Source organism: Sceloporus occidentalis, unplaced genomic scaffold (genome assembly GCF_023333645.1).
Source record: "Sceloporus occidentalis isolate IW3139 unplaced genomic scaffold, rSceOcc1.0.p SCAF_1, whole genome shotgun sequence".
NCBI lineage: Eukaryota > Metazoa > Chordata > Lepidosauria > Squamata > Phrynosomatidae > Sceloporus > Sceloporus occidentalis.
In genome coordinates, this window is record NW_028316981.1 from 55,255,150 (window position 1) to 55,267,921 (window position 12,772).

Below are 12,772 nucleotides of genomic sequence, written 5' to 3' on the forward strand. Positions count from 1 at the left end.
CAGTTTAGTCATCCTGGTTTCCAGGTTTGGGCTTGATCTGTTGTAATCTCATCTATTGATTTGTTTGTCTTCTATGGCATCCTCAGCATTTTTCTCCAGCACCACATCTCAAATGAGTTGATTTTCTTTCTATTGGATTTCTTCATTGTCCAGCTCCTACATCCATATATAGTGATGGAAAATACAATGGCTTGGATGGTCCTCACTTTGGTCTTCAAATTTATAGCCTTACACTTTAGGATCATGTCCATTTCTTTCATAGCTGCCCTTCCCAACCCAGTCTTCTAATTTCTTGACTGCAGTCACCATTCTGACAATATTTGATCCAAGGTATGCAAACTCTTTGACTATTTCAATTTTCTCGTTATTTAGGATGCATTCTTGTACATCTTCTGTGGCCGTTATAAGACAAATATAGATAATAAATTTCTGAGATGGCTACTTCAAAATCAGATCTTAGGTTAGACTCTTTTCCAAACTGACAGAAGCAGTACTCGGGCAACTTATCTGTGAATGCTAAAAGTGGCTTGTTGTCTATAAGATTTTAGAGGATAAAGAGGTAGCATAAATGTAAATGTAGCAAGAAGTATGTATGAACATTGCTTGCATCAACTCTTATCCTAAACAGTTTGCCCTAGTGCATCAAAGAGATTTATACTGATGATTTTCCTCCTTGTTATTTCTACTTTATTTTCAATAATATTTTTTCAGACAACACATATTGTCTGAACACGTATTATTGTTCGTTTTCTGGGTAAAGCTGAGAAAAAGTTATGGGAACTTTTAAATGCTGAACACAAATATATGCAAATTAGCATATACAGTTACAATATATAATCAAAAAAGATTGAAATTCAGCCCAACATTCCAACCACCTTTCAATGGCCACATAATTTAATCTGAAAGAAACCATGAAGCAAGTATTTTTGAAAGGCAAGCACAAACCATTTGTCACCATCATCAACACTATATTTTAAGAGAATGCAGAAAGGCTTTGTCATTCTTTTTAGGTTTGAAACGCCTAAACTATAACTTGATATTCTACTAACCAGAAAAATAATACTGTTAAGAAAAATTGACCTGTTGGTCTTTGAGTTTAATCAGCTTATTTCACCAACATCTCTTCAACTATTTTCTCTGCACTTGTGGGGTTTGTGTGTCTGAACAGCCAGCCCTCTTCAGCGCAGACGTCATGCGATACCCAAGGAGGGAGCTGGAGACTTCAGAGTGGTTTTTCCTAGACTAAACGTTTGAGGTTACAGGACATAGCCTAATTTCACATAAGCTTCCAAATTTCAGTGGGACATGCTGAACCCTGAAATTGTCAAATAGTATATTATTTTTGGAGAGAGGAGAGTGTATGTGTGTGAATGACCTTCACATTTTTAACCCATCCCAAAGGTCTGACTTCCTGCCCTTGATCCCAAGAGTTTCTGGAAACTCTAGCAATTAATAGTAACATTTTGTAAAGGGGCAGTTCAATGTGTGGAGAAGGAAATTGGAGAGATGGGTGTTACATCTAATTAACAAAGAGGGGAAAATGTTTTTGTGCCCTCTTCTGTTTCTTTATTTATGATTTGTAAGGGTTCTATTTTTGTAACCTTTCTAATAGCAAGTCTTGGGTTCCCCTGCTTCAATATCTTTGCTGGCGGTCCCCCTTGGAGGGTCCAGGAAACTAAACTTCAACTTTCTTGGCCTTTAAAAAAGAAGGAATGTTAGATTTATAGATACTTTTACATCTTGCTGAACAACAGCAACAAAACTACTAAAAGTTACCACTCAGCTTTTGTTCTTTTCTGTATGTATGTTGTGTGCCTTCTTAATTTAATTTCCTTAGGTTCCAATCTTGAGAACCAGTGTGGCATAGTGGTTTAAGTGCTGGTCTAAGATGCTCAGCCATGGGAACCCACTGGGTGACCTTGAGCAAGTCACACTCTCTCAGCCTCCGAGGAAGACAAAGGCAAACCTCCCTCTGGACAAATCTTGCCAAGAAAACCCCATTGTAGGGTCACCGTAAGTTGGAAACAGCTTGAAGATACACAACAACAATTCAACAAAGTTCCAGTCTTATGCTTCTTATAAAAATGTGATTTAATCTTATGAAACCAGTAGGATGAGCTTTGTATATAAGGATTCATGTAGCATATACCCACGTGTTCACTTGTGTAACTGTGGTTGCCAGGTCAGGATTATCCCTAGGCCCTGAAATTTCGGGCCAAGACTTGAGCCCTAGGGATGCCCCCTGAGATGTTACAGAAGGCTGGTTCTGGTGATGCTAGTAGACATGATACCTTAAGCATCAGCCACAGCTGCACACATTAAAAAACACAGTTATCTAACAACTGTATATAACTCCATTAACATGTAAAAACTGCTTCCTCCCACACAAGGGTCCCACAGGTATATAAACTCCACACACCTCTGTGCCACCAAGCTCTGAAGATGCCAGCCACGGTTGCAGGAATAAATTCCTCCAGAATGTGGCCACATAGCCTGAAAAACCCACAGAAAACTATGGATGCTATCCATGAAAGCCTTCCCAAATGAGGGAAACTTCTATTAACATACCTTTCAAGGAAGTATTTTTGTCCTGAGATTCTTCCCCCTTGCTCTGAGGTCTGGTGAAGAGGGACCAGGCCCTTAATATCTGGCAACCTGGAGGTAACAGAGATACCTGGAAATCTATTCACACATTTGGAAACATGGAAAGTCCTTAGTGTGTGTGTGTTTTTAAGTGTATGAAGTATTCTTTGAATCATGACTTCAGTAATTATTCATAAACAAATGAAGCCCAAGGGCAGGGAAATGTCTAATGAACAAATTCTAAGCCACTCTGATAGCCTTGGATGAAGAGCGGTATATAAATATATATTATTATTAGTAGTACAAACCCAGTAACAATCTCACTTTATGACTGACTTCTTCTAATGTACAATAAATTAGAGAACCTTGGTATTTATAGCTGTGTGGTGTAGTGATGTGAGTGCTGGGCTATGACTCTGGTAAACCAGGGTTCAAATCGCTGCTTGCCATGGAAACTCACTCAGGCTGTATCCGCACTGCATAAATCATCCAGTTAGAGACTGCTTTAACTGCCATGACCCAAAGCTAGGCAATTCTGGGAACAGTAGTTTTGTGAGACATTTAGCCTTCCCTCTCAGAGAGCTCTGGTGCCAAAACAAACTACAATTCCATAACATGGAGCTATGGCAGTTAATGTGGTGCCAAACTGGGTTTTATTTTGCAGTATGGATGCAGCCACAGCCATATATATATACACACACACACACACACAGAATTGCCACTCCATTCTCGTGGGGGATCCATTGTGGGGCCTCTGCAAAAATGGAAAATTGCGGATATTGGACTCCCTATTGACTCCAATGGTGGCGCACTCTTGTGCATGCTGATGTACATGCGCCTTGGGCATGCACTCCATTGTTGCCCTCCATTTGCTCCTTGCATGTTTCCAAGGGACATGGGCTCCAAGTCTGTGAAAACGGAGGTGGCTGTACACACACACACAATGTACATATACATATATTTTTATACACATAGAAATACATACACATATTTAGTCAGGCATACATACATATACACACAAATACACACACACACACATTTATATATACTCACACACATACGTACATATACATATAAATATTTATATATACTCAGACACACATATATACATATATATATATATAAAACACATATAATATACATGTGTATATATACTCACATATATTATACATATATATATATACACACACACTCTCTCTCTTAAACACACACACACACATATATTTATACTCATATATATATATATATATATACACACACACACACACGCATGCACACCTGTATACATATACATTTACATATAGTCACGCGCGTATATATGTATGTATAGCTAAGTTTTATTGGGGAGCTAGGCCCAAAAGCGCAGTGCAGAAACAGTCCCTGTTTGGGGCCGCTTTAACCGTCCTGGTTGAATGCTATGGCATTCTGGGAAGTGTAGTGTTTGTGAGACAGAGAGAGTGAGAGTGAGAGAGAGAGAGAGAGGGGGGGGGGCTCTGGGGCCACCACGATTTGCCCTCCCCAGGATCTCTGGCGCTGAGCCAGGGCAGCCCAAGCGGCCTGAGGCTGGGTTATTCCCGGGGCGCGTCCGAGGCCTAGTCCGGAGGGCGCCGGGCACACTCTCCTCCAGCGAAGCCCTTCTTCCTTAATCCCCAGGCGGCGACGAGGAAGCAGCAGCGCCTCCTTGGCCGGCGGAGTTTCCTGCGGAGTGAGCGGCCTTGTGGCGGCCTGGGTTCCTGGGCTGCTGTGAGGCCCGGGCCTTCTCCTCGCTCGGGGCAGCAAGAGCCACCTCCATGGCCGGCGCAGCAGGGCCTGCTCCTGCTCCTGCTCCTGCTCCTGGGGCGCTGAACGTGAACGTGGGGGTGCTGGGCCACATCGACAGCGGGAAGACGGCGCTGGCGCGGGCGCTGAGCTCCGTGGCCTCCACCGCCGCCTTCGACCGGGCCCCGCAGAGCCGCGCCAGGGGCATCACCCTCGACCTGGGCTTCTCCTGCCTCGTCACCCCGCTCCCCAGGCACCTCGGGCCCCCCACGGGACGCCTCCAGCTCACCCTGGTCGACTGCCCCGGGCACGCCTCCCTCATCCGCACCATCATCGGAGGTAGGGACGACCCCCGAACAACACCCTCGGAAGGGCAGGAAGGAAGGCAGGCAGGCAGGCAGGGGACACACAGACACACACACACACGTGTAATAGACATATACTCTCTCTCTCTCACACACACACACACACGCACATATATGTAATATACATATACCCCCACACACACTTATACACATACATACATATATACTCAAAAGCTCATATATGTAATACACACATACCCTCACACACATATACATATGTATATATATATATATATGTATTCACATGCACATATATGTAATATACATATACCCTCACATGCATATATATACATATATATACATATATATATATATTCAAAAGCACATATATGTAACATACATATACCCTCACACAGATACACACACACACACACACACACACACACGTACACTCATCCCTCCATATTGTGGCTTTAATATTTGCGGATCTGATGATTCATGGATCTGATTATACATGCTCCCTCTAGGAATATCTAGGTCCTCCTCCAGGGCAACTCTATGGTCAGCTTTAACTAAAAGTTGCCCCGAAAGGCCTAGAGATTCCTAGAGAGGATGCTCTACTGGGCATCTGTATCTCCTCCAGGGCAGTTCTGGGCTCAGTGTCTGTTGGACGTTGACCACAGAGTTACACCGGAGGACCTAGAGATTCCTAGAGAGTAAAAACATGGTGTTTTTGTTATTTGCAGTTTTTCCATATTCACAGGGTCTTGTGCCCCTAACCCTAGCGAATATGGAGGGACTAGTGTTGAAATCTCTACATTGGCTGTCAATTAGCTTCCGGACGCAATACAAAGTGTCGGTTATTACCTATAAAGCCCTGCATGGCCTGGGCCCAAGTTACTTGAGGAAACGCCTCTCCCTACTCAATCCGCCCCACACTCTCAGGGCATCTGGCACAAAAATATTAGAACATCCCAAAACCAGGTTGAAAACCACCTCTTGTAAAACGTTTTCTGCAATGGCCTCTAGACTTTGGAACAACTTACCGGAAGAGGTCCATCTTATACCTTCTTTGAAAGCCTTCAAGAGGGCACTGAAGACAGATCTCTTCTGGGAGGCCTATCCAATGGATCTCCTCTGATTTTGAACATCTGAATATGATGACTCCATTCTTACCACTGTAACAACTCTTCCTCTTTTTATTTTTGATTGATGTATTTTGTATTATCTATGTATTTTATGATATTTTTACTGCTGTAATCCCCCTTCAATTCGAAGGGAGAAGCGGAAGTTATAAATAAAATTTATTATTATTATTATTATTATTATTATTATTATATACACACACACATAAATACATTTACATACACACACACACACACACACACATACACACACAATATACATATATACAGAAGGACCCCAGAGACTGTACAGGCCCAAAACAGACTGCAGAAGTGATCCATTTTGATACTGCTTTCACAACCCTGGCTCAGTTCTAAGTCCTAAGAAATCCTGGGAATTGTACTTTGTTGTGGCACCAGAGCTCTCTCTGACAGAGAAGGCTAATTGTCTCACAAACACTACACTTCCCAGGATCCCCTAGCCCTGAGCCAGGGCAGTGGAAGTGCTCTCAAATTGGATTATTTCTTCTGCAGTGTGTTTTGGATCCTCTAGGATGCATTCCCACTTACAAATACACTTGTCCCTCCATATTCACTGGGGTTAGGGGCACAAGGCCCCCATGAATATGGGAAAACCACAAATAACAAAAATACCATGTTTTTTTAACCCGAGAGGACACCTCTCTAGGAATCTCTAGGTCCTCCAGTGCAACTCCGTGGTCACCATTCAACAGACTCTGACCATACAACTGCATTGGAGAAGCTACAAATGCCCACTGGAGTGTTCTCTCTAGGAATCTCTAGGTCTTTCGGTGCAACTTTTAGTTAAAGCTGACCATAGAGTTGCACTGGAGGACCTGGATATTCCTAGAGAGAACACATTAATCAAATCTGTGAATAATCAAATTCACAAATATCAAAGCCACAAATATAGAGGTACAAGTGTAAATCGCTTCGCACTGCATTTGCCCTGGTCACATTTTTTTTAAAACAAAGTTTATTAAATTTAAAAACATTCATACAGAAGAAGGTTGAATCTTTAAACTCTCCCTATACCTAGAATACAGAGTGGTTTGCGTAATACAAAGAAGAGATATTGGTAAGGAAAATTTCCAAAAAAAATACACATTATCTTGTTGTTACTAACAAATCTCAGTTATATTAGCTGTAATTATATTTTTTCTTGCTGCAAAATAATATAAAATAACCCACTTGCAGTTCGCGTTGACGAATGAATCAATTCAAAACAGACTTGCTCCAGCCGGCCAAAGGGCAAATTTAAACCGATTCCGATCCGCATCTGGTTCACACTTGTGTGGAATCGATTTATCCAAAAAGACACAGAAAAAAATCAGCACCAAAAAGATACGGGTTAAATGGGTCTAGCGCATGGCCCCATCTCTGAATCACTTTGGCGATTTGGTTCAAGTGTGAACCAGGGTCATTTAAACCACTTCAAACTGATTTGTGAACCGGTTTAAAACTTAGTGGGAATGAGACCCTAGTCTTCTTATTTCTTGACTGCAGTCCCCATTCTGGTTAATGTTGCTAATTCCATTATTATTATTATTATTATTATTATTATTATTATTATCATTTATATAGAGCTTCCCCACCACCATTCCTTTCCCCTTTTGTGTCATGTCTTTTTAGAGACAAGGCTTCCAACAAGCCCAGTTCTCCTCCTTGGAAGATGTGGGCAGAGAAGTGGGTGTTTTGTTTTAAATGTCCCTAAATATCCACATGTCTCAGCTCTTTGCAGATCCCTCCAGGACTCATTACAAACTTTTGATCCTGGTGTTTAAGGCTTGTGCTCTAACCTCCCTCAGTGTTTGGCACCTCAGCTAGCATGGTACGTACCTTCTAGAAAGCTAAGAACAATGCAAAGGATTTTTGGAGGTTCCATCAACATGTATGACTCAGTGAAGGCTGCAAGCCTTTCAGGATCTGGCTCTGCATTTGTGGGACAGTCTTCCTTTGTATCTCAGCTGGAGAAGGATCTTACCTGTTTTCATAAAGGGCTGAAGACCTTCCTCTTTAATTTTCTAGATTAAACTTCTGAGCAACTGGTGGAGTGGTGGGGATGTTACCTTCAGTATATGATAGCGTTTGTTTTTTGTTTTGTCCTTGATTATATATGTCTGGTATTCAACCCTTCGGTGAAAAGGACATCATAAATAATTATTATTACCCACTGCCAGTCCTGTTTGCTGCCCAGAGAAAGTGGCAGAGTTGGCACAAATAGAGGCCAGCTGCAGCTTCTTTCTCACTTGAACCAAGCACTGTCAGGAGAGGTTTAAGGAAATGAATATGTTTATCCTGGGGAAGAGAAGTTTGGAGGTGACATGATATCCATGCTTAAATATTTGAAGGGATGTCATACTGAGGATGGAACAAGCTTGTTTTTTGCAGCTGCAAAGAATAGGACCCAGAGCAGTGGATTCAAACTACAGGAAAAGAGATTCCTAATCAACATTAGGAAGAACTTCCTGACAGTAAGAGCCGTTAGGCAGTGAAATACACTCCCTCGGAGAATGGTGGAGTCTCCTTCTTTGGAGGTCTTTAAAGAGAGGCTGGATGGCCATCTGTCAGGGGTGCCTTGATTGTGAGTTCTTGCATGGCTGGGGGTTGGACTGGATGGCCCTTGTGTTCTCTTCCAACTCTGTGCTTCTATCATTCTACATCATCCCCTTTGATTGCCTGCATCCTCCCTAAGGATGAAGCAGCATGTCTGATCCTTTCCACTAAGGGTAAAGTGACTATGGGAAGTGAACAAAGGCAGTTGTGTGTGTTTGCAACCATGATTTAACCTGCCTACTTTAGCAGGGAAACAGGTGGCAGCTGTCTTGCATCATATACCTTCTAAACTTGGGGGAGAAAGGAAGGAAACAAGTAGAGAAAGGATGGAGGAGTGTCTTGATAGTGCCATTGCTGCATAAACACAGTATGGAGACACTCAGCCAAGGGGGTCCAGATCTTTTAGGAGCTTCTCTGCAGATGGTGGTGATTGTTGCATCTCAGCAACAGGTCAGCCATCTACACTGGTAGGCCTTAGGTGGCATACCCAGATGGCAGCTCTGACTGTGGAACATTGTTTGTGAGAGAAGATGTTTTCAGTATGTCCCACGTATATTTACTTATTTATAAGTAATATTAATTTTGGATTGTTTCATAATAGGGTTTTAATGGTAAAAAAATTAGTCAAAAGCAGTTTACTGGTGCCTCCTTCTGTGTAACATTAGCAGGTGTTAGTTGTGGTGCCACTGTCATTTTCTCTGAGAGATTCTCTGCCAATGTCACCACCCACTATTATGTAAAGTTTGTTGTGAATGCTGAACAGTGAAGAGAATCAACTCATTTAAAATATGGTTCTGGAAAAGAGTTCTGTAGATACTGTAGACTGCCAAAAAGACAAATAAATGGGTCCAACATCAAATTAAGCATGAACTTGCCCTAGAAGATTGAGATGTTTGTAATTTGGAAATAGCATGAGAAGACATGATTCACTAGAAAAGACAATAATGCTCAAAGGCAGTAGGAAAAAGAAGCGCATATTATAGATGAGTAGACTCAATCAAGGCAACTACAGTCCTGTGGCACGTTGCAGACACGCCAAAGGGGCGTGCTAGGGTTGAGAAGGGGCGTGTTAGGGTTGAGAAGGGACATCACTTCCTGACGCCCCTCAACCCCAGTAAGGACCGAGTCCGTACAAAATGGCGGCACCCGTCCACACGGGGGCCGCCATTTTGACGTTGCGGACGCATAGCGTCTGGACGCTGCGCAGTGGAAGTGATGCCACGAGTGCGCGACTAGCGCCTCGCGGCGCCACTTCCGGGGCCCAAAAAGAAGCACCATTTCGGCGCTTCTTTCTGGCTGCGCCTGGGAACCGCGCGGTTTGGCTGCTGCGGTTCCCGGACGCAGCAACTGGCGGCGGCAGCAGACTGCCTGTTTTGGGCGGTCTGTAACTCGTCAAAGTTTACAAGACTTGAGTAGGGCTGCTTGGAGGTTTCTCATTCATAGGGTCACCATAGGTAGAAATTAACTTAATGGCAATTAACAAGTAAAATTAAATTGCCATTAGTAGGCCTTAATGCTCATTATGTCATGTTTAGGATTACAGCCTGAGTTGCTCTTTATTTGCTTAGAAGTAAATCCTATTGTCAACTTCAAAGTCAAAAGCTACTAGTGAGAGTTTGACATGTAGGACACAGTTTTTTCACCATTGTGGAATACAAATGATTTATCATTGTAGGACACAGGGTGTGAATTGTAAGAGATTTAGTAGTACAGAGTTTGTGGATTAAAAAAGCTAAGTAATGTTTTGTGCTATACAGTATATGTGTGCACAAACATGTGCACAATATTCGCCATGTGGGCAGGAGGCTGGGTGTAAACCACTGTTTCTCAACCACTTGGGAAAGGCCACTTAGAGAGAGGTAATTTGTGGTTACAGTCGCATGTACCCGCTTACATGTAAGCCTTCAACTCAGTAGTACCTACATTTGAAAAAACATGTATTGGATTGCACTAATGCAGCCTTACAACCATAAGTCATATGGCATCTTGAAATACTAACACATTCATTATAATAAACTTTCATTATATTAAACTTTCACAGATAAGAGGCCAATTCTGGTGTTCTGAGGTAGAGGAATAAAAATAATTTATATTTATTTCTTGTTTGTTTCTGTAGTATTTATGTAGTGATTCCAGCTAAGTGGCAGAAATAAACTATTTGGATACAAAGGTTCTGTTTTTAAGTTCTTTTAGGACAGTAACGTTACGGAGCTATGATGTGAACTGGGTTCAGCTTTTCCAGGGTAGTCATCCAGTTGTCTGTAGCTTCCCTCAGGAAAATTTAAGACAATCAGTATGAATATACAGTAATTTCTAGTGACCATTTATCTCTTGAGCAAAGCAGTCCTAGACACATCTACTCAGACCTAGTTCCTGTTGAGGGTACCTAGGAGCCAGCATGGTGTAGTAGTTTGAGTGCTGAACTATGATTCTGGAGACCAGGGGTCCAATCCCTGCTCAGCCACGGAAACTCACTGGGTAACAGCGGGCAAGTCTCACTCTCTCACCCTTAGAGGAAGGCAAAAGCAATGCCCCTATCAAAAAATCTTGCCAAGTAAATCCTATGGTAAGGTTATCTTAGGGTTACCATAAATTGGAAACAGCCTGAAGGTGTGCAACAACAACAAATAAATATAATAAAGTATGGGTACTCCAAGCCCTCTTCAACACACCAAACCACTGCATACCCCTCCAACAGTTTTGAGAACCACCATGATGTAGTGGTTTGAGCACTGGACTATGACTTTGGAGACCAGGTTCAAATCCACGCTTGGCCATGGAAACCCATTGAGTGATCTTGAGCAAGTCATACTCTCTCATCGTCAGAGGAGGACAAAGACAAACCAAACCCCCTCTTGCCAAGAAAACCTCAGGTTTCTCTTAGAGTCACCATAAGTTGGAAACTACGTACACAACAACAAATGTGTATAGGGATATCTCTCTTGGGACCTGCTTAGAGATCTGAATCCCTCCCTGTGAAGGAGCAGCTATTGCTGACCCACCTTTGGTCAATAAAAATTTTGGGACAGTTGCTGGGTAGTTTTTGTTATTCCCAGATGACCACAGAAAAGGGCTTGTGTACACTGCCCCCAACAGTCTTTCCCTGTACTTTGCAGGTACTACCAACTGTTGATGTTTCTTCCATAATATTTTATATTTACACTTCAGGGATTCCCGATATAGTTTCTCTTGTACTTTCACATATCTGACTGGGTTCTCTTTGGATGGGAGCGGTTGTACTGAAAATGGCCTATACCCCCACATTTAAAACAGGTTTTGTTTCCCATTGGACAATATTGAAGAATAATGGTTTACTACAATTAGATGGTGAAGAGTAATGGCTGGCATTCCTACTTATGTTTGCTTATGGTATAATAAAGAAGTACTCAGCAAGGATTTTAATAACCATTACATAAGAAGATTACTACTAAAGGTATGGAAGTTATACAAGTCAAGATGCTCTCCCAAGGGACCACTCTGGAAGTTGCCAAATGAAGCATTTTATAAGAAATAAAACATGACTGATAATTGGATCACCCATGGGGACATGCTTACCTCCTGAGAAAAACCTTATAAAATCAAAACACAAGAAGAATTAAATTTGGAGGGAATTAAATGTCATTGGTTGTTATACAGACAGTTGAGAGAGAAAATGAAATTAGAAATAAAACTAAATGGCATAGAAGAAAAAATGATGGACTTAGAAAAAGTGCTCATTACAGAGAAACAAAAGATATTATCAAAAATATATGCAATACACTTAGGATACACAAGATGAACAGTGATAAAATGGTCTCAGAATATTGGTTACACCATCAAATTGAATAAATGAGAAAAAGCAGGGGGAAATGAAATGCACTTCATGTCAGAAATCTCCTTAAAATGCATTTCAGGTGGTATCTTAACACAAGATAGATTATCTAAAATGTATAAACATTCTGTACAGAAAAACTAAAAATAAATGTTGGAAATGTGGAAAGAAATAGGAACCTTCTACCACTCAGCGTGAACATATGCACAAGTGAAAATATTATTAAGCTTTATTTATAAAGTGCTGTAAATTTACACATACTAGAATTATGTTCACCAAATGGTTGAGAAAATAATAATGTTAAAGATCCAAATGAAACCTGTCTGAAATGTATTTGTTAGGAATAGTAGATGATGAAATTAATAGTACAAATGCAAAAATTATATTCTACATGACAGTAGCAGTCATGTTTATATATGCCCAAAACTGGAATAATAATGCAATGCCAACATTGCAGAATCAGATAATGAGATTAATAGAGATGGCAGAAATGGATAAATTAACTGGTCTTCTGAGGGGAAAAAGCTTAGGCAAATTTGTGAATGATTGGGAAGATGTTATGAGATATATGCATAATGGGGAGACCTTGCAGTAGTTGGATTTACAGATTAAAG

The 12,772-nt window shown here is 41.5% G+C and overlaps 1 protein-coding gene across 3 annotated transcripts in view; it reads left to right on the forward strand.

Annotated features, from left to right (window-relative positions):
• Window positions 1-4,067: 4,067 nt before the first annotated feature.
• EEFSEC (eukaryotic elongation factor, selenocysteine-tRNA specific) overlaps window positions 4,068-12,772 on the forward strand; it is a 237,741-nt gene continuing 229,036 nt past the window's right edge. The window contains exon 1 of one of the 3 annotated variants that reach the window (XM_089521452.1): window positions 4,068-4,680. In XM_089521452.1, the coding sequence (XP_089377578.1) occupies window positions 4,374-4,680 (307 nt within the window). In that variant the 5' untranslated portion in view covers window positions 4,068-4,373. The remainder of the gene's footprint in view (window positions 4,681-12,772) is intronic. The other 2 variants (XM_089521460.1, XM_089521443.1) reach the window with 2 other exon arrangements.